Source organism: Copidosoma floridanum, unplaced genomic scaffold (assembly GCF_036245765.1).
Source record: "Copidosoma floridanum isolate Cflo_tuat_1 unplaced genomic scaffold, Cflo_Japanese_pri ptg000009l, whole genome shotgun sequence".
NCBI lineage: Eukaryota > Metazoa > Arthropoda > Insecta > Hymenoptera > Encyrtidae > Copidosoma > Copidosoma floridanum.
Genome location: NW_028321886.1, coordinates 1,994,347 through 2,022,186, shown reverse-complemented (window position 1 = coordinate 2,022,186; position 27,840 = coordinate 1,994,347). Strand labels below are relative to the sequence as shown.

General features: G+C 37.6%; 3 protein-coding genes across 7 annotated transcripts in view; 2 read left to right on the top strand and 1 right to left on the bottom strand.

Moving 5' to 3' along the window:
* LOC106643598 (PTB domain-containing adapter protein ced-6) overlaps positions 1-9,025 on the top strand; it is a 31,404-nt gene extending 22,379 nt beyond the window's left edge. Inside the window, exons 2-9 of the mRNA XM_014358791.2 lie at positions 1,612-1,721; positions 2,416-2,483; positions 6,287-6,469; positions 6,575-6,901; positions 7,103-7,344; positions 7,457-7,671; positions 8,332-8,552; positions 8,666-9,025. Coding sequence (XP_014214277.1) covers positions 1,649-1,721; positions 2,416-2,483; positions 6,287-6,469; positions 6,575-6,901; positions 7,103-7,344; positions 7,457-7,671; positions 8,332-8,552; positions 8,666-8,740 — 1,404 coding nt within the window. The 5' untranslated portion in view covers positions 1,612-1,648 and the 3' untranslated portion in view covers positions 8,741-9,025. The remainder of the gene's footprint in view (positions 1-1,611; positions 1,722-2,415; positions 2,484-6,286; positions 6,470-6,574; positions 6,902-7,102; positions 7,345-7,456; positions 7,672-8,331; positions 8,553-8,665) is intronic.
* Positions 9,026-12,534: 3,509 nt separating this feature from the next.
* On the top strand, positions 12,535-19,902 carry LOC106643602 (uncharacterized). Of its 4 annotated transcripts, XM_014358806.2 has the most exons (11): positions 12,543-12,617; positions 12,839-13,494; positions 14,491-14,681; positions 14,770-14,916; positions 15,464-15,676; positions 16,110-16,310; positions 16,388-16,556; positions 16,660-16,845; positions 17,511-17,609; positions 18,126-18,818; positions 19,621-19,902. In XM_014358806.2, exons 2-11 carry the CDS (start codon positions 12,907-12,909, stop codon positions 19,792-19,794), a joined length of 2,661 nt encoding a protein of 886 aa, XP_014214292.2. In that variant the 5' UTR covers positions 12,543-12,617; positions 12,839-12,906; the 3' UTR covers positions 19,795-19,902. The 4 variants fall into 4 exon arrangements, with proteins under 4 accessions (XP_089446028.1, XP_089446027.1, XP_014214293.2 ...); XM_089589902.1 differs by having other exon boundaries at positions 12,535-13,494; positions 18,132-18,818; XM_089589901.1 differs by having other exon boundaries at positions 12,536-13,494.
* A 942-nt stretch (positions 19,903-20,844) lies between these two features.
* Positions 20,845-23,223, bottom strand: LOC106643603 (3-oxoacyl-[acyl-carrier-protein] synthase, mitochondrial). 2 transcript variants are annotated; one of them, XM_089589903.1, is made up of 3 exons: positions 22,569-23,223; positions 22,081-22,461; positions 20,845-22,012 (listed from the first exon to the last, which is right to left on the bottom strand). In XM_089589903.1, exons 1-3 carry the CDS (start codon positions 22,795-22,797, stop codon positions 21,270-21,272), a joined length of 1,353 nt encoding a protein of 450 aa, XP_089446029.1. In that variant the 5' UTR covers positions 22,798-23,223; the 3' UTR covers positions 20,845-21,269. The 2 variants fall into 2 exon arrangements, with proteins under 2 accessions (XP_089446029.1, XP_014214295.2); XM_014358809.2 differs by having other exon boundaries at positions 22,081-22,504; positions 22,569-22,677.
* Between the last annotated feature and the right edge of the window lie 4,617 nt (positions 23,224-27,840).

Here is a 27,840-nt window from a genome sequence, read left to right as displayed (position 1 = left end):
CGCGCGACTGGCATTTCGCTGAACGATTAGCAAGCGATTACGTTAATTGATTATGGGATGTCGAGGCCGCTCGTTGGTAAAGAAAAAAAAAAAAAAAAAAAAACAAATCAAATGAGCCGACAACGCCCGAGGAACGGGATTCGATGATGTGTGTGTATAATAACACCATATACAGTACTTATATACATTTATGCAAACATACATGTAGTTATGTGTATATTAAGAGAGACAACGAAGGAAGTAGGTCGCATTACGAATGCACCTGTGCCGCCGATCTCTGTGTGTATAATATACCGATTTCTTGCATCTTTGTACTTTGTATACACAAGTGCGTGTACATGGCCAGGATATACTTATATTGTGTCGAAAGCAAGTGCACAAGAGTTTGTGTGATGCGTGTATACCGTAACTACCGCATATTATGTTATATGAATGTTGCATATAGGAGCCGCGGGAGTGGGACTTTATACTTGGGAATAATATTAACGTACCCTATATGCCTCGTTATTGCAGACTCTCCTGCTTTTTTTTTTTTTTTTTTTTTTTTTCCTCATGTTTTCAAGTTAAAAACTGGGCTAGTCAGTCGGTGACAAGGAGAAAAGTGAAGGATGCAAACTGTAAGTTTTTCTTTACTGAACCCTAGTTCAATTAATTTAAGAGTTATTTACAAACAATTCGAGGGATCACAGCTATTGTGTTCTTAGTACCCAGGAATATTTCTTTTTTGTTTCACCGTAAATTTGAACAAAATTTTTCCTCTCCAAAAATCACAGTGTATTACTTTGAAGTCATGTTAATAAACGGATACAAAATTATTAATTAATTCTATTCGGAGTGGCGCTGTAAAAAAAAAAAAAAAAAAATTTCTACAGGTACACCAAAAGTGTAATCTTGAACAATTGCTGAGTGCAGGCATACGTAACGAGAAAGCGCTTACGCGTACATGTATGTATTATGTTACGCGCTTACAAAAAAAAATATACACCCGAATAACTGTAAATCATTCGTCATCATCAGATAGCCGCGTTGGAAAATTATTCAGCGTGTCATGCGCATTTATTGCAGGAACGATGAATTAAAGAAAACGCGCAAGATAAGGATTAATACATAATATATATGATGTGCTTGTGCAACACACAAGTACATACGTCGGGGGCAATTTTTTTAATTGAACTGACCGAATGGTTAAGAAATTGTGTGAGATTGTGGGGCTCGTTTATGTTTAGGTGCACTGACTTGTATGGAAATGCCATCGGAGGAGTTCGCACGATGTCTCCGTGACGTTTTCCAGCGTGGAAAAATATTACTTACAAGTGCAAGGCACGAGGAAAAAGAAAAAAAAAACTTGTTGGTTCACACGTGCGTGCATTATGTACCAAAATTGGATATTGCATTCACTTACGCGCGAGAGGTGCACGTACATAACTGCAGAGTGATTGAAAAGGAACTTCGGTTACGTAACGTGGTTGGCTTTTTTTCCCCTTTTTTTTATTAGTCAATAAGACACTATAACGTTAACAAACACAATACAGGTGTCTCGATATAATATATTATAATTCTTGCAAAAAAGTGAAAAAGTCTAAAAACCGGTTTTTTTTGTTTTCGTTTCAGGAGCTTCGATCGAGTGACAGAGGAATAATCGCAAAAGATGAGGAATTCGACACTTTTGAAGTGGGCGCAAAATTCGGCCAACAATAAAAATCAGCAAAACAAAAACGGAGGTAAGAAAAAAAAAAAAAAAAAAAAAAAAAAAAACAACGCTTCCGCCCAACTTTGATGATGGACGGTGATGTTTCCAAAGATACACTCATCTCGATGCGCGAGCAAAAGCGTTTAAAATACTCGTATAGTTTCTTCGAAGTAATCGCAAATGCCTTTCCATTAGATCTTCGTTGCAAAGTTTTCAAGGTTTATTGACGCGTCCTGAGAGCTTTTATCCATGTCATTGTTGAATCACCACGCGGGGACTTGTCAACGCTTTTAAAAAACGTACCGGAGATCGAACGACACGATAAATGATGGAAAACCTTTTTTTATTTTCCAATCAGTGAATGCACAACTTTGACTTTAAATAATGTGTAAAAACATACGGTCCTTGGGGGGGGGGGGGGAAACACCATAAATCGCGCTTTTCTCTAAACGCGCGCGAACGTTTTCTGTGAGCGTCAACGTCGAGCCGAAGCGAGAGTGTCAAAGCTTACGTTATTTATGCAAGGTTTCGACGGGCGTGGCTTCAAACGCTTACGCGTATACATATATTATGTAGTATATTTAACTGCGCGTAATAAGAATTACCAATGCCAATTACCATAACGCGCGACGCGTACGCCTTAGGCGGGATGCACAATCATTTGCGAGTGCAGAGAACAACGAGAGTGAGAAAAAAAAAAAAGGTGCGATTTTTGGTTGTTGCAGGTACCGGGAGAAACTGGATACACCCACCGGATGCGCTTCAGAAAGGCCACATCGCTTACCTAGTCAAGGTGGGTACACGTGCGCGTGTTTCTATTGTTTGATGGTGCTCCTCTTGTTGCGCCCCGAGCTTTAAATAGCGATTTAACTGCGCGGCAGCTCCGAGTATGTCTCCGACACGCCGAACGACAAAACAACGGCCGGTGTAGAAAAATAGATGATGCAGGCGGTTGTCTTTTTTTTTTTTTTTTTTTTTTTTCCTTTCCGATGCTATTGTCCATTTGCCCATTTACCAATTGATTTTGCATCGGTTTGGACGAGGTGACGCCTTGATTTAGCGAAACAACAACCAACGATTAGCGTTGAACATTTTAGGAGTTACCGTTTCAAGACGTACAATCGATGATTATCAATGTCGCGTTTCATAATACACAGCCCCCCAACGTGAGACTCTTTGATTATATATACAGTGATGATGGCACGTCATCAGGGAAGTCCGCAGTTTCTTCTCGATTTTTCGTCGTATTTCTACAAAAATTATATCACCAGAAGAATAGTGATGTGTTACGTCGTTGTTTACTCCGACTGGCCGTAATAACCAATCCAAAATGCTCTATGTTGATTATTAGCACTAAAAACTATAAATCGTTTATTATACGTTGATTTCTTTCAAGTAAAACCAGGTGTAGAGACCTGATCTCTGCTATCGGTAGATGTTTTCGTTATACTATATTCAATCGAAAGTTACGTTTGTGAGAATAATTGGAAATTTCCTTGCACACGCGTTTGATAAAAATGTCCACATTGTGCCATTAGCATTTAAAAATGCACGTATCGTTAAAGAGGACGTTTCGAGAAGATAATTGTCGGTGTGATTACCGGGTAATCGTCAGCGAAAAATGATCGGCTGCAGATGTGATTCGCAGAAGAGGAAATAAATCGTGGGTAAGGACGACAGCAGCTTCAGGTGGAAAAAAACGAGTGTACGGGTATAGAAAGGCACTTTTCGCGGGAAGAAACCGCGTGAGATATATCCGTCAAGATAATTGAGAACAATGGGCTCTTATGATGTGCAAGTCGCACAACACTGTATCTCGTACATGGTCCCGCGTTTTCATACAATATGCGCGTTTCCAGAGCCGTGGACCTCTCTCTTTTCATCGTGTTTTACCCACTGCCGCACTGCGCCCTTCGCTATTGTTTTAGCTTTTTCACGGCATTGATTGAATTTTGTTAGTGAAATAGTTGTGACATTTTCATACTTTAGCAAATATATTTATTGTTCACGCGAAGGGCCTTTTTCCCTTCATACGAAGCAAAATTGTAATTTCCGATTGTGTTTTTATGAATTGCAAAGATCAAAGCTTTTCACCTGCATGATATGCATTAATAAACATATTTGTGTCGGTAAAATGTACAAAGCATCGCGAATACATTACGTTCAATGTGATGAGTCTTTGTTTTAATGAATTGCCATTTATGCACCAGAATGGGAAATAATGCCACGTTTGGGTTGGTTTGTGTGTTCAGCTGCCAATAATGCGCGTTCGTTACATGCTGGCGAGTTGTAAAACCCGTTTGATCGTTACATAGTCACGCTTGGGTATTGGTCAAATTTTCCTTACTATTAATACCGTGCATAGTATGCATAAAAATACAATGGTCACGATTATACTATCGCCGAAGTGTGATATTTCATTGTTTTTTGTTACGTGTCGTACGAGGAAATTTTTTGTGCCTAAATTCAATTCGAACAATTTTTACTTGAAGAATATTCTGAAGTTTCTGAAAAGACTATCATACAATTAAAATTACACTCGAGTAATTTTTTTCCTAGCCAGTAAAAAAAAAAAAATATTTTTCTTAAACTAGTTTAAAAGCAATTTTGTCATAAGCAAACAATTTTTTTTTTTTTAACAATGACATACTCATAAGATGATGAACACAATTAAAAATGATTAGATTCTAATTAATTTTATTTATGATTTAAATTAATGTTTTTGAATGAAATTCAATAACTGATATCAAACACTGCTGATGATGGCGATGAAAGAAAGAAAGAAAGTTACACAAACGAGTACTTGCACATCGTGTTAACATTTATTTTAAGATTCTATAGAAAGTATCGATATATCTTAATAACAAGTTCCTAATGTAGGATGTATATTTACCTTTACGAAAAACACCTAGTAAACTAATCCCCCGGCAAAACAAATAAATTTTACGAAGAAGAAGAAAGTTATGAAAATCACGACAAATGGTATATTCGACCCATAACACACACGAAGGTATAGGCAACCAAGGAGAAATGACAATATTGCAATGATATAAAAAAAAAAAAAAAAACAACAACGCCCATATAATTATATGCACGTGCCCGTACAGTTAGAAGCAATACGTTGAGCTCGCAAAGAGAAAACGCAGCGAAATCGCGGGCTCGCCAACATAATATACACAGGTATCCATACAGGTACAACGTGTATGATAATGAGATTTTGCAGTAGGTATAGGCTCGCGAGGACTTGACACGCCAACTATATATAAGAGTACGAGCGTGCATCATTTGCGAATAGAAAGCAAGAGCCAAGCCGTATATTTGTTCTTTTTCTCCCCCTTCCTGTCGAAGCACAAGTTGGTCTAGTTTTTCACTGCAAGCGTTGCCGATCTCGCAAACTTCGAGTCAACAACATTGTCCCAAGCACTTCGGCGCGAGCAATCATTTTCCCTGGACTCACGAAACCAATGGATCACTCGTTCTCCAAGTCTCCGACCCGAGCGTGGAAAATCGAGCCAAATATCGGTACGCCAAAAGGGAGCTCTTGAATATATTCATTGGCACGAATTGTTTTTTTGAGGAACGAAGCTCAAGCGAGTCGGAACACTCGTGGGGTATACGTCATCTCTACAGCCACAAAACAAAGGAGGGAGGAAGCGATTCGGCCCATGGAGCACATGACATGATCCGATCGCCGTGTGGTCGAGAGATGGCAATTTGCGCGAGCAATGGGCTCCAGCTACGAAAATCGGTTCTTCGAAGCGCTTCGTCGCAAAATCTTGGAAGTCGCGCAGACGCTATACGGTCGTACCCCATTCCGCGAGTAAGTGCACTCGGAAAACAGGTCGATCGGATCGAATATGTCGCCCCGAGCGGATTATTCGCTCCGGCAATGATGTCGCAAAGCCAACGCGGAGCGGCATTTCTGTCCTATCGAAGCAAGTTTTTCAAGTGCCGTCTCTCTCCCTCCCTCCATGCCGTCCATGTTCTCTGCGTATGCTGTAGCTATCTTTGTGTTTGCTGTACTGGACATCATATGCCTATTCCTGTTTGCTCGTCGAAAATACAAGGAAAACGGGGGCTTCTTCTTTTTATCTTCCCGACCTTGAATCTTACCGATCCTAGCTATCGATCGCCATCTCCCGATAGTCTTCTCATCTATACAGATCACGGAATATGCCGGATGTGTTTTTTTCACGTATACTCGGGAAAAAAGAAAAAATGAGTCAAGCGCCATTTTCATTCAACAATGCAAGGTAATTATTATCGATGCGCATCGTTGATGTTCCCAAAAACTACGATGGGGGTGATATGGGTACTTTACTCTCTTAGAGGATTGTGGAGTTAAAAATTAATTATAACGAGTATCAACACAAAATTTGCACCACTATATATATGATGTATCATTTGTGCATTATGAACGAAATAAGCTCGTTTCCGGACGAGTGCAATTTAGGGCGCAGATCGAAATTCCGTGCGCGAGAGAAAATCTGAAGGAGCCCGTAGTTTCGGCTTGTTGTAAAATAACTATAATTATATTGGTGATAAGTTTGAGTAAATCTCGATGAGATGAACATATTATGTCGTGTGTTTGCGCAGTATCTCGGCAGCACCGAGGTGGACCAGCCGAAGGGCATCGAAGTTGTCAAAGATGCAATCTGTAAGCTTAAGTTTAATCAACAAATCAAGAAGAGCGAGGGAACGAAAACGCCGAAGGTCGAGCTAACCATCAGCATCGACGGCGTTGCCATTCAAGAACCAAAAACCAAGACCTCCCCAAAGGTACGAGGATTGCCAGTTTTTTTTTTTTTTGTTTTTTTCAATTTTTAATCGTTTTCGACACGCGACATTTTCCGTACAACTGACGAACCGATCTTGGACAAACAGCGAATCATGCACCAGTACCCGCTGCACCGGATCTCCTACTGCGCGGACGACAAGGGCGAGAAGAAGTTCTTCAGTTTCATAGCCAAAGAGGAGGACGCGGAGCGGCACACGTGCTTCGTCTTCGTGAGCGACAAGCTCGCCGAGGAGATAACGCTCACGATTGGCCAGGCCTTCGATCTCGCCTACAGGCGCTTCCTCGAGACTTCGGGCAAGGATCTCGAGGCCCAGCGGCGCGCCATGGTCCTCCAGCAGAAGATCAAGCGGCTCGAGCACGAGAACAACGTCTACCGGCAGCGCCTCCAGGACGTGGCTGGCATCAAAGGCGCGGTTCGTACCTTTTATTTCCTTATCCACCATGTTTTTTTCTCATCAAGACGTCATAGTCAACAATATTGTGAGTCTGATCCTATATAGTCGAGAATCGAGTTGTATCAGTGCAACGTCTTTTTTGATATCTCTCGATTTGCATGAATTTCTTCAATCCGTCGGTACATACCATACAACCACAATGTCCTTTTTGTTTTTCAGGCCGACATAAGCTCTTATCTGGCTCAGCACGACATCCCCGACATTTTGCACGTCCCCGATCAGTCGTTGGCACCTTCTTCGTCGACTGGAAAGGAAAGCATCCCACGAGTTAACGGCAGCGCAGGGAAACTCTTCATCAATTCCAGTGCTGACACCAACGGAAATTCATCCAATGGCACCCAACTGCCGCCACCAGTTCCTCCGAGAAGTTTTGAGAAATCTTTCGACGACAACTTCATGGGGTAAACACTTTGTGGGTCAATGCTTTTTCTGCAGACCCTGATGTTATCTCAAAATTCATTAAAAATGAGGTGAGACATGCTACGTGACTGACATTTCGTGAATTTTCTATAGGAGCGAGTCCTCGTCGCCCCGAAATTCCACTAGCGGGACGAAAACCGAAGGACTTTTAATCGATGAGTTTGACGAGGAAGACTTCAATCCGCGAGCTTTTGAGACTTGCTTCAACGGAATCTCCAACCACTTGTCGAACAACAATCTGTCAAATGGCCAAATCACCGCAGGGGCCATTTTTACACAAACAAACGGAATCAATTCTCCTCCTCTGCGTGAGTATTGCGACATTTCAATCAATCGTAATTTACTAGTTGACAAGGGAAAATTGAACACAACATTTTAGGATGTTTATACCTTTCAAAAACTGAGTACATAAATAAGATGGAATGAAGAGCCAGGAATCGGTATGAACTTTTTCCACATTAATCACTGAATGATTATAGCCGTCGACCTTACAAATCAATGAATTTAGGAAAGGTCAAGGCTTTGGTTGGAAAGATTGATTGAAACTTTTTTTAACTAAAAAAATAAAACAATAAAAAATAAAAAAAAATTTTTGCTAAAATGGTAAACTGGTATTATCCAGACATAGTTTTATTTTGATAAATTGATTTTCATTTGACTTGACAGCAGTTTTTACTGAGCAGGCAGTAAAAATCACTGCTCTCGTGATAAAAAATGACTATTTAAAATACTAAAAAAAAAATAATAATAACAATAATTGCACAATCAGTAAAAAATAATGTAAAAAAAAGCGTAAAGTCCTCAGATTACAGAATAACACCGATTTATTAATATTTGAGCAATAATTTTTATTGCAGTAGCGAGTTAAACACATTGTCGTGGTAAAAGCCTAATGCGTCTCTTACGAATAGTTTAAAAAACGCACAACGGAATAATCATCACCTAAAAATGATCGGTAAATTTTCCAGTGGCCCCACCACCGAAGGCTAAAGACTCGAGGAGGCAAAACGGAATGAAGGAAGACTTGTTTGGCAGCGTGCCTTTCAACCCGGCACCCAATTCGACGAAAAACGACTTCAAAGATCCATTTGAGATGGGCGAGTTTGGAGCCTCGACTGTGCGCTCGCCCACGCACCAGGAGCTCGAAAATGCCATTGGTCTCTTGGACAAACGATTACTGGAAATGAAGGTTGGTTCGAAATCCTATCCAATGTTTTTGTCGTGGTTGCGGTGGGACGTTGTCATCTCGACAAAAGCAACGTATAAAACAGATGGTCAAGTTTATTGTTGTTTCTTTTCCAGGATGGCTTCAGCCGGGGCCTTTCCATTGGAACGGATGACTTTTCCCTGGAAAGCCTGGATCCGTTGAAAAACTGAGTAGGAACAATTGAAAAGCTAATGGGTCGCGAGGAAGGCTAAATGTAATGTGATACGTGACGAGTGATAGAAAGACAAGGAGATAACGAGAGGATGAGAAGTACATCGTTCCAGACCAGTTGCAGTTGGGATCGGTAAAGACGAGAGGGTATTGAATGTGTACACCAATTGGATATGATGAGTCGTGCACGTGAAACCAAAATTAGTCAATTTATTATTATTAACGCTAAACATATATGAATATTTATGATTGTGGGAGTCCGATATTTATTATGCAAATGTCAATTTTGTGTTTACTTTATTCGCCCCCTTCCCTCCCTCCCGGAAAAAGTGAACTTTAACGATCAATCGAACCTTATTTTAATACATCGATAGATGACAATTGATAAGGTATTTAATCACATCCAGGCAAATGCAATCCTTCGTGAACAAGGTTTGATCGGCGTTGGCGCACTCGATTTTACCCAATGACCACGAGCAGCCTTTTCTGAAAAATAAATAATTCCTTGATGCTCGTTTTTGCAGTAGTCAGCCAGTTTTTAGATTAAATGTTTTTCCTCTGTCAAAGTCAGTAGTGCCCATTACTTGTTAAAACGGATAATATATAATAAATGTATCATAATTATCCTGATTCACCATTTTTTTTTTTTTAATTTCTCTAACTGTCCTATTCTTTCGGGCCGGCTTTGCATCTGGTAGCGCTTTAGGAAGTAAGTTTATTATGTATTATAAAAGAGATTTATAAAGAAGAACAATTTATATATATATATATATTGAAGTAAAAAAATCCCACTGGGGCCAAGTCGTGTACAGGAGACTACGCGACCGCAGGCTGTGCGCGTTTTTTGTGAATTGTAACAAACTGATTTCCCAACATTTTAAAACTATTCTTAGTAACCCTGTAACTGTAATGAATGATTCATTTGTTAATCATCTATTTTTTTTTTCATTGTTAATTGTCTCGTATTGCCTATGGATCTTGGATTAATAATTTTAAAAACTTTCATTGTACAAACATTAGGGTAAAATTCGTAAAGAATTGAACAGGATCTTTTTCATTTCATTCAGTATACAAAATTTTCATACCAAGGAAACTTTTAGGAAGATGAAAAATTTTCAAAAGCATGTATAAGAAATATATTTTCATATCGCTACATGTAACATATTGGCAACTTCCTAAAAAGTTGCAAAAAATTGTAAAATAAACAGGCTATTGTTGTAACACTTATTATACAGTGTTATTTTCGACAAGTACGATAGCGTAGCAAATGCCAAACATTCTTTTAATATTGCCTGAGACAAACTATTCTTGTATTGTTTATAGGTAAACTGTGGGGGTCAGAATCTATGTTTTGTTTTAACAAAAGGATTTACATGTTAATTAAGTTTTTAAATCAACATACATATATATATATATAAATGTAATTGTGTATGATGTAAGTGTACGTATATGAGTATGAGAATAAAAGATCGAGGATAATTTTTACTTAGATACATAAGATTTTATGTCTTTACTATACTATAAAAATGCAAGAAAGAAAGTAATTATGTATATAAAAAATATTATCAATTGTTTTGTATTCAAATAAAAGATATATTACAATTATTTAAATAAAATTTTTGTCGTATTTTATTTTACTTTTAAATTTCATAACTTTTCAATGTTAGTATTTTAATGTTAATATGATGTAGAAGTTTTTGTCGATAAGCATAAAATTTTAACTAATTTGGCACAATCAATATCGACGTAATATTGCTTCAATACTATAATATTTCAGAACTATTATACTACGTATAATTCATCACCAAATTTTTATATTCAAGAAAGTATTAATACGAACGTGTGACAGCATGTAATATACTGAAATTTTTCTGCATACTTTCAGCATATTGATCCCATGATAAATTTACTGTAACATGTTCATATGTTTCTTCTAAATAATTATATCGTTGTTATGTTATAGATTGCAATAACACTAAGAACGATCATCACTGTTGAATATCCGTCAGATAATTGAACAAGTGGATAAATCTAATATTGGCAATTTTTCAATTTACAGCAATTTCGTGAGAGTAGTAATACAGAGCTGGGATTCATGGGAGCACCAGATTTAAAAGCTATGAGCATTGAAGAAATTGATGATAAATGTGCCAAAAATAACAATTAAATGTACCTATATTAAAGAGATCAAATAGGAGAATAGTATAGGCTATAGAAGAAATGGTCAAATAATCACAAAATCGAATGTTAACGTATAAAAAAATTCTTGATTAATGTCGTTCTGTTTTGTTAAGAAAAACATTTTGATGTATATTATTTGTATATAACAAGGTTACACGGAAGAGAAAAAATATGATTAAAAAAAATTTTTCCATCTAAAGATGCTTTTATACATAAAAAAGAAAAAAATTATCATAATCGGAGCTTTTAGTTGTATAAAATCTGACATAAAAATATAACCAATTGGTTGTTAATCGAAAATTTTATTTGAAAAATTCTGGTGGGTACAAATTTTTAATAAAAAGGGTGGCAAACATCGTTTTGCTCTATACATAATTTAAGTCGCTAAACGAGTTTGCTGAATTATTGTGAATGGGAAGAGATCACGCTTCAATTTATTTAAAAATTATGAGAAAAAAAAAAACAAGCAAAGATAATTATTGAATTGTTGTGTATTTTTTTTAAGCTCTACTTCAGAATTATTACCCTTATTTGTGCATTAGTTTCGTGTAAAGATGTTGTGTCGGTACTTATCTATGAATGTATGGTTATTAATTTTCAAAATAGGACTAAACACATCTTTTTACATGCAAACTGATGCGTGCAATGATTATAGGTTGACTATTGTGTGTTTATAGTATATAGTTTATTATTTTTTGTCATTGAAATCAATAAATGAAATAAAATACATACCTACAGATGCAGTAGCAGGTATTTTTTTGATAATACTTATTATTATACCAACAAATGATGTAGTAGTAAAATCCCTCACTGGTTATAGGTAATAGGTACCTACCTACTTCAAATTTTCTTCACAACGTGCACCTAGGCAACGTACCTAGGCATTGTTTTCTCAGCTTTAGAAATTTGTCTCTTTATATTTAATTGAATTTTTATTGACAGTTGACGTTATATACTTACTTACGAGTAATCTATTTACGTTGACACGGTTCATCCATTCGCATCGTTAATTTGTGAATCATCACTTTCATAAACTGTACATAATTTTAAAAAATGCCACACGAGCGAATCACTCCGAGGGACCGACTTCGCCTTCCGCACACTAGCAAATACAACCAATATTAACTATACTTAAAGAATCGTAAAACTTACGACTGTGTGCTTCTTTCCCCTACGTATATTATTTTATATTTTAAAAAACAATACATTCATAAAATACGTTATAACCTCACCACAATACGTAATTACTATACATTTGTAAGCAGATAAGACTGCAGTATTCAGTATTATTACGTACCTATCGGCTGTTCGCAGAGCTTCGGAGTGACGGAGTTCGGAGTAAACCATCCGCGAGGTATAAGTATATATTGTGTATATGTATATCTATACCTGTACTACTCAATAAATCAAGATTTGTTTATGCCTATAAGTTCTTTGTAGACGGCCTTGCCCGACGACGTCCGAGTGTCGACGATCGCTTCCTTCGTATGACTCCCTCTTCCTCTCTCGCGTTGTATGTATCACTGGCCCCTTCTCTCACTCTCTCTGTCTCTTTTCCCCATATGGAATGCGCGTGCATATACTGCATACGTGTTAGCCAGCATTGCCAGCAGCCAGCCCGTAGCGTTTATAGTGACTTTAGCATAAGTTTAGTTGTACGTTGTAGGTACCTGGTGTTTCATCACCATCCGTACAGTTAGTAGTAACCCTTACCTACGTATCTCTGATTGTACTATCTATACCGCGTATCATTCGACCACTATACCATTGCACCAGCAGTATACTTGGCACTCTTGACTCCTGACTGACGTGCATCATCTCCAGCGACATTATCAATCTATATATAATTATACGTACACCTATATAGCAACTGTAGCAAGTGCTGACAGTACTTACACTCGCTTTACAAAATATAGGTACAAAGGCAGACAGTCACTAGCACCAAGTAGTACTTAGTTCTCTTACTGCGCTGCAAGTGCAATTAATGCAAGGAGGAATCGTCGAGACGAGTCTTAACCAGCAAAGTTCCACGAAATCAGCAAGGGTGGCTGATCACATCGCAAGGATGACTCTCGCGGAGCATCAGCCCGAGAGGCCCTTCGAAGACGAGGAGGAAGAGGAAGACGAGGAGGAGGAGGAGGAGGAAGAAGAAGATGAGGATGAGGAGGACGACGATGACGACGACGAGGAGGAGGAGGAGGAAGATGAGGATGAGGAGGACGACGAGGACGAAGATGAGATGTGCGGAGCTACGGGGCCGGGTGGCCGGGCTCTTGGATCTCTGGGCGACTTGTGCTGCGCCCCTCGACACGCCTGCTCCCGGGGCGGGGGCTGTCCGTCTGTCGCTCAAGTCCGTGACCTGTCGCACCAGCACCATCATCACCAGCCCGAGCCCGCTCGGCCCAGCAGTAGCAGTAGCAGCACCTGCGCCCTCCTAGGTCGCGTTGTCGAGAGCCGCAAGAGTCGTCGCGCCGCCCGGATGGCTCGGCTCGTCAACATTTGGAACGACAAGGACAAAGGAATCAAGCTCCAGCCGAAGCAAATGCCCCTCATCATCGACGAGAACCTCAAGGTAAGAGAGCCCTCGGGTATCCGTTGCTGCTGCTTCTCGTAGCCTCCTACGTCTACCCCGCCCCAATTCCCCTTCTGAACCCTTTTTGCACCAGCTCATTGTGCTTGCTCTCAGTTCGGCCTACGGTGTTCATAATCGGCCAACAACCCCCTTACGTAAGGAGGGCCCCCCCCGTGATCACCGTCCTCGGCGCAGTAACAGCAGTAGTTCCGCGTTCGTGGCGAACTTAACCTCTCTCCGGGTCGAGAGCGAGATGGAGCTATGGAGCGCGCCTCGTTGGCACACCTACTTCCCGAGCGCTCCATCTTTCTCCCTCGCGCTTGCTCTTTGCTTTGCTTTTCTTTTTTTTTTCTAGGCTGACTCGTCCTCGCAAACGTGTACGTTCATACGCCTGTGCCCTGCATATGCCTTCGCACCCGGGTTTGGCAGTCCGTCTGATAGTGGGCGGAGGCCTCGGTAGTACCTCTACAAGGGCCACTTTAGTTCTAATGTTTTTTTTTGTCCCTCCGCGAGAACATGCCACAAGTATCTACTTGCCCGTACTTATCTATATACCTACTCATTTCTTTTCTATAGACCTTCAATGCAATATGGAGCACACTTAGTCTTCCTGCTGCTACTTACTGTATTTTCTTTTCTTTTTTTGCATTCGTGCGTGCTTACAGGGACCTGTCCCTACATAAATACTTACTTGGGTGAAGCTGTAATTTTTCGCGTATATGCGCAAGCTGATGGGTCACCCCGTTGTCGACGTTGCTGCTGCTGCTATCTTCGCGAATGGCCAATCATGTTTTACTAGCCTATAAGCCCCGTTATATTATACACTCACTTTACACGCACTCTTATGCTTATCCGCATTTCGATGCGCACAATATTAAGTACTACGTATTTACGGTACACCTACCTACATGCTTTTTCAATTACATTTTTCAATTCGCTTGTGTTGAAGCTTGAAAAAAAAATTGCATGGTGTGATCTTGGAAATTATGATTTTAGATGATCATGGATATCACGGGATTGAAAGCTTTGCGCGAAAATCCTCTGGTCCAGGGAAAACAGCTGGAAGAGTTCACAAAGAAGTATAACCTGCTCAGCATGGAAGAAAGAAAAGTCTCCTTTGAAGTTGCCTGCAAAGATATATTGAGCGTCGTTGATCAAACTGTTCCATGCATCGGTTGTAGAAGAAGGTTCGTCTCTTGCTTCCTCTCAACTCAACTGTAGCTATCATCACCTTTCAATAAATCAAATTTTTTGGTATTTCTTTTTTTTTTTCAGTGTGGAGAGATTGTTTTACGACTTAAGTAGTTTAAATGGTCATCCAGCATTAGATCCAATCACGATATCTTACAATGGCTTGTTAACAATAAAAGATGAAGTCTTGCAATCTCCTCAAAGATTGTGTACATTACTGCAAGGGCACAGGTAAGTGTTTTAGTCATACACTAGCACGTACACGTGTGCACACAGTGATATCAAATAAATTTTTACCTGTGTGTGTCAAACGATTTTTTCCATGCATCTATTGTTCCGTTGCTCTCAATCGTTATTGAACATTTTTTTAAATTTCTAATGATTTAATTGTAGCTAGTGTTATTTGTTTCTTTCTATTACGATTTTGTTAATGTTTCTTGTAGTCCAATTAGTGATTGATAATTTTGAATGTCTTTATAATAAAATAAGACATTCAGACTGAGTAACAACTTAGTTGTTAAACACATGGATGTTTTTTGAAATGATATAACGTTTTTTAACTGTATTTAATTTTTTTGTGCGAAATGAATTGAAATACGCTGCTCAAAATTAAAATGACAAGAATGCAGTTTCATCCTTGCACTACAATGATCTTTAGTTAAAATAGAAAGTAAACTATCTATATTTTCTTCAATTCTGCAAACATTTTCACTACATGCAAGAGTGTTGTTGAAATTAAATTAGCATCAAACGAGTGCATTGTTTCATCATTTTTCAGCACAAGATTAAATGAGTTAGTGGATCGTCAACCACGAAATAAAAAGTCGCGCAGATGTGTCCTTCATTCTTTGGAGGTGCAACGTATGAGACCTCCACAAAATGCTTGGAGAGAAGTGTGGGATTGTATGGAATACGAGTGTTTAAGAGAAATTACTTACATTGACTCTGACACATTAGAAGCAACATTGAATACGTATCTTCGTAAACACAAGTATACATTTTATGTCAATCTAAAACTTTGGTTGTGCTTCCTAAAAAAACGACTTACATTCAACCAATCAAAAAGGTTTACGCTCTAAATACTCATAAAACTATTCTAATATTTTTAAATTATAATTAAGTCGCATTAAATTGTATGCTGGAACGGGCGATTTGATGCCTTTTTTTACTGACTCTTGTGGAGAGTATACTTTTTTTTCACCTAATGCATCTGCTCTACAAAAGCATAAGTAAGAGTTTCAAGACGGTTTCAACACATGAAAATTAACCACCACTTTGGTGTAGCGTACCGCGTTCTCATAGTAATAATGCAATTATAAAACCATAATATTAACCGTCAGTACGTCGTTTTGAGGAGAATATCCAAAGCTTTTTTCAATACCCTTAAAAATTTATTTCCAATTTATAGTAAATATTTTTCATAGATTTTGTTCGGATTGCCGTACGAAAGTACTTTTGGCTTCGTCATTATTAACAACTGAAAGTGACCCAACAAAAGAAAAGGGTTATGTCAGTTCATTATATGCCGATATACAACGCTGTACAGGAGGTCATGTACACTTGCCATTGAACACTGAATACATTAGTTCTATAATTGGAAGAGCACAGCCTGATATCATGGGAAGGTATAAATCACATTTTGACTTGTTTTGAAAAGTACCAAGCAATCTACAAAGTAAAAATGATTGAATCTTCATTGCAGAGAAAGACATGCAAAAACTTTGGAAATTGCTCAAGAAGAAGTTCTCACGTGCCTTGGGATATGCGTAGCTGAACGTTTAAATAGAATTTATCGGCGTCTTAAAGAACAAGAAACTATGGTCAAGGTATTGGCTGCAGTGGCAGTGGATACACTTTCAAGAAACTTCCAAGTATGTGTTTATTAAATTTTTTCTTTATTAAGAAAAAAAAAAAAAAAAAAAAAAAAAAAAATCGCGGCTCCTAATAAAAAAATATTTGTATTATTAATTTAAGATGGCAGTCGATTACAAGCAAGGAATAACGCAACTTGAAGTTCTTTACAAAGAGTTTAAAAGAGAGGAAGTAGCTAAACAGCAGCGTCGTGAAAAGTTACGACTCAAGAAGAAGAAAAAGAAGGAACGTCGTGCTGAAACAGAAGGAAAGGAAAATCAGTGCGAAGAAAAAGAAGATAAGTGTGAGGTATGCTATTTAAGTAATAGTACCATAAAATTTATTTTAGTAAAATTAGTTTAGCCTAAGACAAGTTAAATGTTACATAACAAGTCTCATGGCTGAAATCAAAGACAATATCAAAATACAATATTCAGTTGCGTAATATTATCTTGAATACTTGTCACACATATTGCAAGAAAAAAACATTTAAGTCAATATGCCATTTTTCGTCTAACTGCTGTGTTGTAATTTTACAAAAAATATTAGCCATATAAAATACTGTAGATTGTCGTATCTATACACTACAGAGTAAATGCCTTGTAGCCTGTGACGTTAACATTATATCTTGTATAATTTCAAGACTGCTGCTTTAGATGGTAAGGTGATAAGTATAATTGACATAAGTTTTAAGATGACGGCAATGATTTTTGTAATGTAGCAAAATGAAACTTGTTCCACTTTTGATTGTAGATTATTTAACTCCTGATAAGTGAGATTGTTAGTCATGAGCATTATAATCGAATAAACTAAACATATACACTCATGTTAAGCTCACGAATATTGACAGAATCAGATATCGGATTTTTTAAATATTTTTACGGAAATCAAATTTAACAACGTTGGCCTGTTATCGAGTGCCAATAATGAAAGTAAATTTTTGAACTGGTATAATAATGACAACTTTTTTTAAGTGCCCACAGGTAGATGCTGATGAAAAAGAAGTAAAAGAATCTTCTGTAGCCGCATCCCTCAAGCCAGAACTCGAGCAAGACTGTATCGACCGACACAAGGTATGTGTGGTTATTTCAAATCGTGACTTTGTAGATAATCAATTAATAATAAATTGGTTAGTGCATGTAATAACGTACAAAGACACTACAGTTCGGTTTGCACTCGAGATTTTTCTCAGATAAATCCACCACAATTAACTATATTTATTATATAAGAGTATTCCTGTGACGCCGTTGTACACAAAAATGACAGTTTACAGCCAATGAATATTTTGATTTGACTTGAAGGTCATTCCAGATCTTGTATGACATTTATTTTTTTAATTAAATTTATCAGCTTTGAAATTTTACTCATTTTTTATCTTGAAAATTAATTATTGTGGTGTTAGCTTCATGAAATAAAAAACTATAGAATTGAATAAATTGTATGTCAGAATGTATTGGGTAACGTGAAATATTTTTCGTTTATTCTTAAAACGGGAAGTATGACTCTATGAACTGTTTGTTGATAAAATATAGTAAAACCTAACCTTCTTTATGATCAAATTAATTAACGTACGAACTATTGATCTTCAGTTGCAGGTGTTGGATCCAAAAATGAAAGGACCGCCAACTTGCAATTGTCCGGACTGCGCAAAAAAATCAAAAAACTCCAACCAAGCTCAAACCAGTAACCAATGCGGAGCTACTAGCACGCCCAGCAAAAAAGATAAAAAGAATAAAAAGAAGACACCTGAAATCAAGTCGCCGAGCAACAATAACAACAGCAGCAATGCGAAAAAAGGTGGGAAGCGCGATAAGGCGGACAAACCTGTGAGCAAGGATTGCGACGAAATACTGCCAAAACCTTCTGATACTAAAAAAAGTGACCAGCTCGGATGTGAAGTAAGTAAACGGCTCATGAGTGATGAATGTAAAAATCCGTCTCCGTCTAATCACGTAGTGGAAGAGTTTATGGATGTAAATAAAAAATACACAATGTGGATAGAAGTGAAAAAACGTCTTAATACCAAAGCATTAAACAGAAACAGCCGGTCGTCTAGTGAACATTCTTCACAAGACTATGGCTATTCATCTGAACACAATATGAGCATTTCATCATTGCCCAGTTCTCCAGAAGGTTCGGAAGTTGCATGTAGCGAAGGCTGCTGTGCTCGCGAGGGCGAATGTTCTGACGCAAGATCTGTGGATAAGTTAAATATTTCAGATACAAGTCTTTGCTTGCTCAAGGAGTATGGTGGAGGTTTGACGTTGTCCCAGATGCTAGAGGTAAGTTTTTTTTTTTTTCCATCTTATGAGCTACGTTTGTTACAAATTGAAATTATGCAGAACATCAGATTATGGCTTTAAATTGTAATTAAGAACAGTTATGCTGAGCTGAGCTATCAATAAAATAAGCTTTGTCACTGTTTAGACAACGTTGCGGAAAAATCAAACCTCAAACTGCACTTTAACATTGTAAACAATCATCAAACTTACGTTCATCTAAAGTCATTCATACACACTTTTGATATTGTATTCGTTACCTTATGCCACATTGTGTAATTTGTTGATATTTACTTTTACGTATACATTGTATTATCCATACTCTTGACTCTATTAAATGAGTGTCCAGATGGATTTTCACATTCGACCCTAGCGAGCCTCTTAATATTTTTACGTTAAAGTTATAATCTCTACAATCTAATGTTATACAATTATACAGAGAAAGCTATGGTTCATAAAAAAAATGCTGAAGTTAAATTATATCTTAAAATCTTGTACCACTGTGCCCAATGTGAAATGTAAATTTTTAATGTATGATTTGTTCACTAGCGTAACTCTTGAGTATATTGATAACCTACGACAACTTTTAACCAATTTACAAAAGTATTAATTAATTTTTACACTGTTAACTGAAGTTGTAAGCTTGATTATGCATTAGCGAATGATTTATGTTTTAGCAATCAATAGCTTTTCTGTATAACACAGCTATTATTTTGCTTGCTTGTATAATATGTATTGATGCTGCTTTGATGGTACAATTGACCGATAATTAAAAAAAAAACTCATATTGATGTGATGATTTCAGGATTCCTCTGAAGACGAAGGCAATCGTAGCTATATTCCAGTCGAAGAAGTATTAGAATTCAAGTCGCGCATGTGCCAAGTCATAGAAAAGCGTCGGGAACTTCGTCAAACACTTCAGAAGCGTTTTGCAGCGCTATGTAATAGTCATCACAAGCCCTTCACCATTCCTCGTTGATGATTTCCATTAGGTATTGTTAAAGCAAGTGTTCTTTCTTTTCTACGTCGATTTTACTACGAACAAAGAATTTAAGAATCATGTACAATAAAATTTTTTTTTTTTGGATGTAATTGTTAATTCTCACAGTCCACAGATTGAAATATAGAAGAAAAAAATAGAAAACATTTTGATATTTTATATTTATTTCCACTTGATACTCTCCATTTGTTTTGATAAACATTTTATTTGTCTAGCAACATTGTAGTTGATTGCGCGTTGTAAACGAGGATAGAAACGGCCTTGAGCGTTATTCAACTTTTTTGCCATGAATCATGAAGCATCTTATGAATTAAGAGATAAGTTAGTCTTTCAATCTTTCTTTATCAAAAAGTAAGAAGGAATTTGTTTTTTGAAATATGGTCTTATTTTTAGTTACTATTTTTAAATATGCTTATTAACGCATGGTGGAAATAATCCGTGCTCTAATGTATATACATATATACTTTGAGTTTTAATTAAACGCATAAATATATACCTGTATTGTGTGTGGCTACAATTATTTTTTTCAAGTTAAGTATTACTTAACAATAGTAGTCTACATTTCAGTTAACACGTAGTTAGCTCCTGTCTTCCAGTATTATGAATTTGATATTGAAATTTTTTAAAATGTAACTTTAATCGTAAATAATTGTGAGTTCAAAAATTGCAAACAAAATTTGAACACCTCATACTGAAATGACGCTACTTTTGTAAGCCAGGTTTTTATGAAACGTACTTTTTTATTACTCTAGCCTGGTTTCAAGAAAATATTTTTATACGGTTTACTGTTATAAAGTTTCTTGAAATCAGTGTTACTGTTGATTTGCTAAGATATATTGAATAATGAAAATTTTATGATACGTCTTGTTGAACAAGACGTATCAATTGTATGGAAAAAATGTGTGGACTGTCGGGAAGGAGATTTATATTTTTAAAAAAATCATTGGCGCTTTGAGGACATTTTGTCCATTGTGTAATTAAAATATAAACACATATAAAGATACGTTGCAATTATAATAAATAATACAATTTATCTTTATCAAAGATTTAATATAAAATAAACGTTGCATTCCAATACAAATGTTATTTTTACATCTCCTGTTTTTCATCAGCAATGTAGAAATTGAAAGTTCTTTTAGTACAGCACATCTTTTGCAAGTTATCTAGCGATGTGCCGTTTAAAAAGTTGAAGAGCATACATCAGTGTATGTATATATATATATCCACATGGTATAAAGTTAACAAAATATTTAAAAATTTCATTGTTTCATGTAACGTCGCAAAAATAATGACTTTCTTTTTACATGAAAACCGGTGTCTCATTATCAAAAACCTCCAACAAATAACAAAATAACTTAATTAACCTCTTATTTACACATAAAATATGAACATGTTTATATTTACAAGAACGCATTGGCATGTTCACCATCTTCAAGTTTGTCGCATTAAATCCATCAGTGGACATACTGTGCCACGCAGAGCGACGCGTTCGTTCCACCAAAGCCGAAGGCATTCTTTAAAGCCACCCTCTTAGAATCGACAGACCAACTTTTCCACTTGTTGGCAGCAAACTGCAAGTTGCTTTGTCCATCAATGCTATGCAGATTTATCGTTGGTGGTATGATTCCCTTTTCCAGAGCAAGAACGGTAAAGGCAACCTCCAAATTACCAGCTGCACCGAGAAGGTGTCCATGAGCCCCCTTTGTGCTCGAGACAGTAACGTGCTTGCTATGCTCGCCAAACTGCGATTCGATAGCCCGCAGCTCAATGGCATCGCCGAGGGGCGTAGAGGTTGCGTGCGCGTTTACGTATGTGATCTCTCTAGAGTGGATGCCAGCGTCCTTGAGAGCACGGTCCATGGCAAGTAGGGCTCCGGCACCGTCCTCGCTGGGAGCGGTAAGGTGGGTCGCATCACCCGACAATCCGTAACCCAGAACCTCGGCGTAAATGTGGGCTCCACGCTCTAGAGCGTGATTAAGCTCTTCTAGCACCAGAATGGCAGCACCCTCACCCATAACGAAGCCATCCCGATTGCTGTCAAAAGGTCGGGACGCTTCTTGTGGAGAGCCGTTTTTGGAGGTGCTCAAGGCTCGGAGTCGACAAAACGCAGCGATAGCCAGGGGACTGATGCATGCCTCGGCACCACCGCATACCATTACGCTCGTCCCTCCACCGCGCACGAACTGAAAGGCGTCACCTACAAAAAAACTAGGTAATATACATCTGCGGGACGAGACCATGATGGACGGCTGTTTTGTATATCACCTATGGCATGTGCTCCCGTTGCACACGCGGTGGACACAGAGTGATTGGGTCCTCGGAATCCGTACTTTATGCTAATCTGACCAGCAGCCATGTTTGGCAATATTCGGGGCACAAAATAGGGACTAACTTTGGTGTATCCCTTCTTTAGTTGTTCGTACATTTGGCATACATCAACCAAGTCGATCATTCCCATACCTACTGCAACCCCAGTGTTTTGTTTGTCATTCTCTCTCTCTGGTTTCCAATTGGCGTCATTAAGAGCTTCCTCTGCAGCAATCAGAGCGTAAGCTGTGGCAGGACACATTGTTCGCAACTCACTGGTTGTAAACTTTGTTTTCAAGTTCAGTTCATGCGGGCCATCTCCTTTAGGTACCAACGCAGCTGTAATTTCATCCGTTACACATTTTTTGTTAATCAAAAACACCTAAAGTGAAAGAGCAAGACAATAAATAAACATAAATAAATGTGAGAGATTTGCTTGTACTAACCGATTCTGCAGGGTAGCTTTTCATAGTCGGGGCCATCGAGAGCAGTAACACCTGAGTGGCCTTCCAGGAGTCGGCCCCAGGCGTACTGGCTGCCTAGTCCGAGTGGTGACACAACACCTAAGCCGGTGACAACGACGCGCTTGCGAGGAGTTCGCGGCAGGCTAGTGAAGGCCTGGCGATAGGGGCGCGAGCTCGACAACACATGACTCAGGAAGCCGTGTCGTGACATGGCTCACCTATTACCCCCAAGGTGAGAAATGTCTATCCTAGCTGCAGAGCCACTCGGTGGGTCGGTGGTCTCGAGATCATAAACAATTGGAGGCTGGACTGTCGAAGCAGAAGACGTACTGCGGCTCACATATCTTTGCACACGTGGGTGGACGATGGGACGGTATATATATTAGATTTGTTCGATTAAGAGGTTCCGAGCGCGCTCGGAGTGTCCCGAACTCTAGCCCGAACACGCGTTCTTGCTCCGAGCGCTCCAACTGCTCCACACGTGGTCTCGACCCAGGCAACCCAAAAAATCCGCAGTAGTGCCCGATGTACTTGTCATCTAGTGTAAGTAAATTATCTACAGATAAGAGGTTAAGATAATTCATAGCTGGCTCTCTTGCTAATTATAGTAATCACTACTAAGTCTAAGTAGTGCAATATGGTCCATTTTATTAAACCAAATATCCGTCTTTCTCACCCAGCAAAATAATAGGTATCTGTATAATCCTGTATCAATTTATTGCACACATGCGAAATGTTCAATGACAGTAAACAATGACATAATTTCAAACTTTACTTTTAACTCTTCATTTCACACGTAATTTTACAATGCAATTGATAAATTATTATTCATACAAAAGTATTAATATTCTTATAGGAGGTCGATTTTCAGGCGAAAGATTATTTGTAAACTTGCCGTAAACAGCACAGCCAATGTCAACTTTTTATTTTCTATCTACACAACTAGTTGCGGCTGGTTTTAGCGTTTCAGATTTCTAAACTAAAAAGTGGCCCTAAAATTCTGAAGGAAAGCTTTAGATATTTTAGGCCCTAGAGCCATGTTGTCAATTATAAACCAGCCGCAACTCATTTGACAGATACAAAATGAAAATTCAACATTTTCTGTGCTGTTTGCGGCAAGTTTACAATTTATCTATTACTCGAAAGTATAAATATATAGGAGGTCAATATTCGTATAAAACATACACTGCAAACTTGCCGCAAGTAGCACAAACATCGTTAATTATTTATTTTGTATCTATTTCAAGAGTTGCGGCTGGTTTATAAGTGACTAAATGGCTCTAGGGCTAAGCTGCCTAAAGCTCTCCTTCAGAATTTCAGAAGCAATTTTTGGCCAAAAAAATCACGACCGCTAGATGGCGCTGATCCTAATGATTATAACTACTTATAGTAGAGCCATTTAATCAATTATAAACCAGCCGCAACTAATTTCGTAGATACAAAATAAATAGTTAAAGATAATTGTGCTACTTGCGGCAAGTTTGCAGTGTATGTTTTATACGAATATCAACCTCATATATATTTATACTTTTGGGTAATAGATAAATTGTAAACTTGACGCAAACAGTGCAAACAACGTTAACTTTTTATTTTATATTTATGAAATTAGTTGCGGCTGGTTTATAAGTGATTAAACGGCTCTAGGGCTAAGCTGCCTAAAGCTCTCCATCAGAATTTCAGAAGCAATTTTTGGCCAAAAAAATCACTACCGTTAGATGGCGCTGATCCAAATGATTATTACTATACTTATACTAGAGCCATTTAATCATTTATAAACCAGCCGCAGCTATTGAAATAGATACAAAATAAATAATTAACGATGATTGTGATGTTTGCGGCAAGTTTACAATTTATCTATTACCCGAAAGTGTAAATATAAGGGAGGTCGATATTCGTATAAAACATACACTGCAAACTTGCCGCAAGTAGCACAAACATCGTTAATTATTTATTTTGTATCTATTTCAATAGCTGCGGCTGGTTTATAAGTGATTAAACGGCTCTAGGGCTAAAAGCTGCCTAAAGCTCTCCATCAGAATTTCAGAAGCAATTTTTGGCCAAAAAAATTACTACCGCTAGATGGCGCTGATCCAAATGATTATTACTATACTTATACTAGAGCCATTTAATCATTTATAAACCAGCCGCAACTATTGAAATAGATACAAAATAAATAATTAACGATGATTGTGATGTTTGCGGCAAGTTTACAATTTATCTATTACCCGAAAGTGTAAATATAAGGGAGGTCGATATTCGTATGAAACATACACTGCAAACTTGCCGCAAGTAGCACAAACATCGTTAATTATTTATTTTGTATCTATTTCAATAGCTGCGGCTGGTTTATAAGTGATTAAACGGCTCTAGGGCTAAGCTGCCTAAAGCTCTCCATCAGAATTTCAGAAGCAATTTTTGGCCAAAAAAATCACTACCGCTAGATGGCGCTGATCCAAATGATTATTACTATACTTATACTAGAGCCATTTAATCATTTATAAACCAGCCGCAACTATTGAAATAGATACAAAATAAATAATTAACGATGATTGTGATGTTTGCGGCAAGTTTACAATTTATCTATTACCCGAAAGTGTAAATATAAGGGAGGTCGATATTCGTATAAAACATACACTGCAAACTTGCCGCAAGTAGCACAAACATCGTTAATTATTTATTTTGTATCTATTTCAAGAGTTGCGGCTGGTTTAAAATTGATCAAATGGCTCTAGTATAAGTATAGTAATAATCATTTGGATCAGCGCCATCTAGCGGTAGTGATTTTTTTGGCCAAAAATTGCTTCTGAAATTCTGATGGAGAGCTTTAGGCAGCTTAGCCCTAGAGCCGTTTAATCACTTATAAACCAGCCGCAACTAATTTCATAAATATAAAATAAAAAGTTAACGTTGTTTGCACTGTTTGCGTCAAGTTTACAATTTATCTATTACCCAAAAGTACAAATATATATGAGGTTGATATTCGTATAAAACATACACTGCAAACTTGCCGCAAGTAGCACAATTATCTTTAACTATTTATTTTGTATCTACGAAATTAGTTGCGGCTGGTTTATAATTGATTAAATGGCTCTACTATAAGTAGTTATAATCATTAGGATCAGCGCCATCTAGCGGTCGTGATTTTTTTGGCCAAAAATTGCTTCTGAAATTCTGAAGGAGAGCTTTAGGCAGCTTAGCCCTAGAGCCATTTAGTCACTTATAAACCAGCCGCAACTCTTGAAATAGATACAAAATAAATAATTAACGATGCTTGTGCTACTTGCGGCAAGTTTGCAGTGTATGTTTTATACGAATATCGACCTCCCTTATATTTACACTTTCGGGTAATAGATAAATTGTAAACTTGCCGCAAACATCACAATCATCGTTATTTATTTATTTTGTATCTATTTCAATAGTTGCGGCTGGTTTATAAATGATTAAATGGCTCTAGTATAAGTATAGTAATAATCATTTGGATCAGCGCCATCTAGCGGTAGTGATTTTTTTGGCCAAAAATTGCTTCTGAAATTCTGAAGGAGAGCTTTAGGCAGCTTAGCCCTAGAGCCATTTAGTCACTTATAAACCAGCCGCAACTCTTGAAATAGATACAAAATAAATAATTAACGATGTTTGTGCTACTTGCGGCAAGTTTGCAGTGTATGTTTTATACGAATATTGACCTCCTATATATTTATACTTTCGAGTAATAGATAAATTGTAAACTTGCCGCAAACAGCACAGAAAATGTTGAATTTTTATTTTGTATCTGTCAAATAAGTTGCGGCTGGTTTATAATTGACAACATGGCTCTAGGGCCTAAAATATCTAAAGCTTTCCTTCAGAATTTTAGGGCCACTTTTTAGTTTAGAAATCTGAAACGCTAAAACCAGCCGCAACTAGTTGTGTAGATAGAAAATAAAAAGTTGACATTGGCTGTGCTGTTTACGGCAAGTTTACAAATAATCTTTCGCCTGAAAATCGACCTCCTATAAGAATATTAATACTTTTGTATGAATAATAATTTATCAATTGCATTGTAAAATTACGTGTGAAATGAAGAGTTAAAAGTAAAGTTTGAAATTATGTCATTGTTTACTGTCATTGAACATTTCGCATGTGTGCAATAAATTGATACAGGATTATACAGATACCTATTATTTTGCTGGGTGAGAAAGACGGATATTTGGTTTTGTTAGCATATTCCAGCGGTAATAATGCATATTTGGAATCAATGTTATATATTTATACAGCTTAAAATGTTTAAATATTAATCATGTGTGCCTATATTTACCAACTTATTTGTATAAATTGAACTTTATACAAAAACTCATGATACAATCATTGATTGTCTCAATCATTATTCTAAACGTTAGTGAAAAAGGCGGTTAAGGACGTATACTTAGCCTGCGGACTATGGGTGTATTCCGCAAATGCTGCCAGCAGTTAAGTTACGTAGGTCGTGGTAACGCCGCATGGTCGGGTAGCGCTAGCGTCAACCTGTACTAACTGTCGGTGGGTTCCGCATGTCAACAAACTTTGATATTTTTTACTGTTTTCGCTCCCATGCCATCTGATATTTCGGAGTTTGTTGACATGCGGAACCCACCGACAGTTAGTACAGGTTGACGCTAGCGCTACCCGACCATGCGGCGTTACCACGACCTACGTAACTTAACTGCTGGCAGCATTTGCGGAATACACCCTAAGTGAGTGTAGGGTCTAATAAATCGGCTCCAATAGACCCTCCGCTGCGGACACTAGACTAGTAAACTAAGCGCTGATCGTAAACTGAATGTATGTAAACTTCGATAAGTATAAATAAATAATAAGTAGGAATGTAGGTGCCTATGATTAAGTAATCTATTAATTTATTATGTACTACGTTGTACTGTTGTACTTAACACAGTAATACGCAAATGCCCGTGTATATATGTGCATGTGTATGTTGTTTTTATAAAGCTTTTTTAATAATGGTCTGATCAAGTGATCATTCGGCAAGTTGTCAAACCATAAGTACCTATAAATACATATTAACTTTTTGGAGCACTCCGTTAAGGTGTTTATCATCAGTTATCTCCTTTTATCTTGTCTCCAACAAAAATACTATACTTATTAGTCTGGCTGAAACACATATTATGTACTCGCTTACCGCAGCGGCAGAGGTATTTTGAAATAACAGTATGAGAACATAAGTGTAACAACAACAACAACTTTTGCTGTTGGAAACGAAAATGAATAATTCTCTAGTAGG